The sequence below is a fragment of the Eublepharis macularius genome, chromosome 13, assembly GCF_028583425.1.
Source record: "Eublepharis macularius isolate TG4126 chromosome 13, MPM_Emac_v1.0, whole genome shotgun sequence".
Lineage (NCBI taxonomy): Eukaryota > Metazoa > Chordata > Lepidosauria > Squamata > Eublepharidae > Eublepharis > Eublepharis macularius.
Genome location: NC_072802.1, coordinates 55,254,794 through 55,258,307, shown reverse-complemented (window position 1 = coordinate 55,258,307; position 3,514 = coordinate 55,254,794). Strand labels below are relative to the sequence as shown.

At 56.9% G+C, this 3,514-nt stretch overlaps 1 protein-coding gene across 1 annotated transcript; it reads left to right on the top strand.

Annotated features, from left to right (window-relative positions):
• The first annotated feature begins 1,207 nt into the window (after nt 1-1,207).
• HRK (harakiri, BCL2 interacting protein) lies at nt 1,208-1,486 on the top strand. Its single transcript, XM_054996153.1, has one exon. The coding sequence runs from the start codon at nt 1,208-1,210 to the stop codon at nt 1,484-1,486; it is 279 nt and encodes a 92-aa protein (XP_054852128.1).
• Nucleotides 1,487-3,514: the final 2,028 nt, after the last annotated feature.

Genomic DNA, 3,514 nt, shown 5'->3' with positions numbered 1-3,514 from the left:
TGGAAGTGGTCAGCTCACAAGTAATTGCCTTTCTTTAGAGATTTATATGCAGTACTCCACTTGAAGACAGGATTGCATTCATTCAACAGGTGGTGGGTATAGTCTTTTATTCACTCATTGGACTTTGTTTTCTGTTGTGTTCTAATGTAACACTCTTGGACTGTGGGGTCTTTTAGTTTTTGCAGCAATTTTCTTCCCCTTCTCTGCCACCCTTCTGTGTGTCTGTATATAGACGGGGGCACACTATATCATGTGTCTGAAGAAGTGGGCTCCGGAGCATGAAAGAATATGCCACAATAAATGTGCAGTACACGTGACTCTGGGATCCGTCCCCAGATGTGCAATTTAACCATAACATTTAACGGATTAGACAGATTCGAGGAGAATGCCCCAACAGCCAAAGATGACAAAAGGGAGAGGCAAACCTACAGTACTGGTGCTAGGAGGCAACATTAGAGGAAGGTCTTGGCCTCTGTGGTCGCCCTCCAGGGCAACTGGTTGGCCACTGTGTGAACCTGGATGCTGGACTAGGCGGACGGAAGATTTCCTCCAACAAGGCACCTCTTATATTCCAAACGCAGCAGTGTGCTGTGGAGCGCGGGATACTGAGAGGGGTTCTCTGCCCTCTCCCCTTCTTCCTGGGCTTAAATGAGCCGAGGGGGCATTTTATGGGGGGCAGGAACGGGGAAGAGTTCAGCCCCTTCCTTCCCCGGTGCCGCCGCCCCAATCCATTCTGCAGCTGAATCCCAGATCCCAGCGGCGTCACGTGTGGCTCGGCTTACCTGCTTACCGCAGGAGCCTTTTGTTGTTTGGGCTGCGGCAACGGCTTCCTCCATAAACGCGTGAGGGGGGGGGGCAAACTCAACTCAATCTCCGAGGGGCCCCTTTCGGGCTGGATCGGGGCTCTGCGTCGTGTGAACGCGAGCAAGCGAGCGAGCTGGGGGCCGGGGCGAAAGGGTTAAGGGCGCCCCTCCCGCCTGCCCTCTCTCCTTCGCTCTCTCGCTCGCTCCCTCCCTCGCCGCCGTCTTGCGGCCGCCCCGTCGGGGAGGATGATCTCAGCCAGCATGTGACGCCCGAGCGTGGCACGCTTCGCGCCAGACGGGCAGCCGCGGCAGCCCGAGCAGCTCGGCGGAGCGGCGGCGCGACTGACTCCAGGCTGGCGATCGGCGGCGGCGGCGGGCCGGTAGCGGCGGCGGCGGGCCTCGCCATGTGCCCCTGTGCCCTGCCCGGCCGCCCCCCGGCCGCCTGCGTCTGCACGGCCACCAGCAGCGGCGGCAGCGGCGACGGCGGCGACAGCCCGGCCAGGGCGCGCGTCTCCGGGGCGCAGCTCACCGCGGCGCGCCTCAAGGCGATCGGCGATGAGCTGCAAGCCAGGATGGCGCCGCGGGCTGCGCCCAGCCGCCGGGCGTCCGCCGGCACCGGCCTGGCCACCTCCTTGGCGCTGCTGGCCGCCTTGGCCTGGCTGAGCCGCCGGGGGCGCGCGTAGGGCGGCCGAAGCGACGGCGCCTCGACGGGCGGCCGGGCGAGTCAGTGGCACCGGTGGCAGGTGAGCGGGAGGGCGCGAGGCGGACGCGCTGCGGGGACGGGAGAGGGACCCGCGCGGGAGCTGCTGCTGCTGTTGTTATTATTAGCCATCCATCCGTGTGCCTGGCGCTGTACGATGTAGCGGTGCTCTCTGCCCCGAGGAGTGTACAGTCTCCAATTCTATGCAGGGAAGGGAGGAAGAGAAAGGGGAAAGAATATTTATTCCACGTCTTTGGGATTAGATTCAGCGGGGACAGGAGAGACGAGGGCGGGGAGGCAGCATGAGACAGCCCAGTCTCGCCAGATTTGGGGAGCTAAGCAGGGTCAGAACTTGGATGGGGGACCGCCAAGGCAGACTCTGCAGAGGAAAGCAATGGCAAACCGCCTCTGCTTATTACTTGCCTTGAAAGCCCCTTGCTCATAAGTCAGTTGTGACTTGAGGGCATCCCCCCCTCTCTCTCACACACGCAATGAAATCCTAAGCAGAGTTACTCCAGTCTAAGCCCCTTGATTCCAATCAGTTTAGACTGGAGGGACTCTGTTTAGGATTTCACTGTAAAGAAGTAATCCTAGGCAGGTCTACTCAGAAATAAGAGCCATTTTTATTGAATGAGGCTTATGCTCGGAAAAGTGTTCTTAGGATTTCAGCCTAAGGGGTTGTGCTTGGTGGGCAAAGGGACTTTTGGGGAGCGATGTGAAGGGAGGCTGTGGGGACCAAGGGAAAGGGGTGTTCTCGAGGGTCCACCTGAAATGTTGGGTAGGAAGATCCCCATTAAGGTTGACAACTCCAGGCTGGAAGATTCCTGGAGACTTGGGGCTGGAGCCTGTAGAGGGAGCTCCATGGGGCATAATGCCAGTCCACCCTCCAAAGCAGGCATCTTCTCTGGAGGAACTGACTTCTATTGTCTGGAGATCAGTTGTAATTCTGGGAGAACTTCAGACCCCACCTGAAGATGGGCAGCCATAATCCCCATCCCTCTACCTGGAGAGAGGGGATAGGATCACGTGTGCAGTGACCTTCTTGCACCTTTTCTGGGTGACAAGAGAAGAGATCTTTGGGGGACACTTCACATGTCGTGAGTGAGGGTATGACAACCCCCAGGGCATGAGGCTGTCATCTGTCTCCTCTCTTTTTTCTCATTTTATTCTTACATGTGAGTCATAAAGCAGGAGGACATCGCTTCTGTCAGGCAGATGAGCCCACAGGCAGTGAGTGCAGAACTTTAGAGGGACTCAGAGGAAGGGACCTGAGATAGCTTGGGTAGGTGTATAGAGGACGCTGAGAGAAAAACCATCACAACCAGATACAACTCTTCTTGAACTGAGGCTAGGATTTTGCCCTGCGGTGGCAGTCCTGCAGCTGCCCACACCACAATATATTTAGACAGCCCCAAAAGGTACATGCAGGTCTCACAGTGCATCATGAATAAGTATAATGTTCAGGTGACTTTGTCATGGATGCTGGAGCCATCACAAGTTACACTGACACACTTTGTGTAGTTTAAAGCTGTCCCAAAGGCAAATGACTGACTCCCGAGCTGAGGCATGGAGCGTGGATGACATCTTCGTGTGCCAAAGATGGCACCTGGGAGGAGTTCCTTCTTGCCCCTGATTCCTGTCTTAAGAAATCAGGAGGAGCCTTTGGGTTGGAGGGAACCAGTTGCAGCGAGGCTCCGTCACGGATGCCACTTCTGAAAAAGAAATGCGAGAGCTTGCTGTCAGTAGCTGGCATTGTTGGAAGCTTCCCAGCCCTGAGCCAGGGATGTGATCCAACCATTTTGGCTGCCCATGGCTGCCCCTTTTAACAAGCAAATTCCCAGTTGGCTCAGTTGGCAGAGGAGGCGGGCGGTAAATGTGGCACCCAAGCTCTCCCAGGCAGGTGTGTCCTCTGGCACCCAGTGCCATACTTGAATGTGGCGCAGAGGAACAGAGCAGAGAGGTGTGCATGCTCGGGCGATGGTAAGGCAGAAACCCAATCAAAACCAGAAAC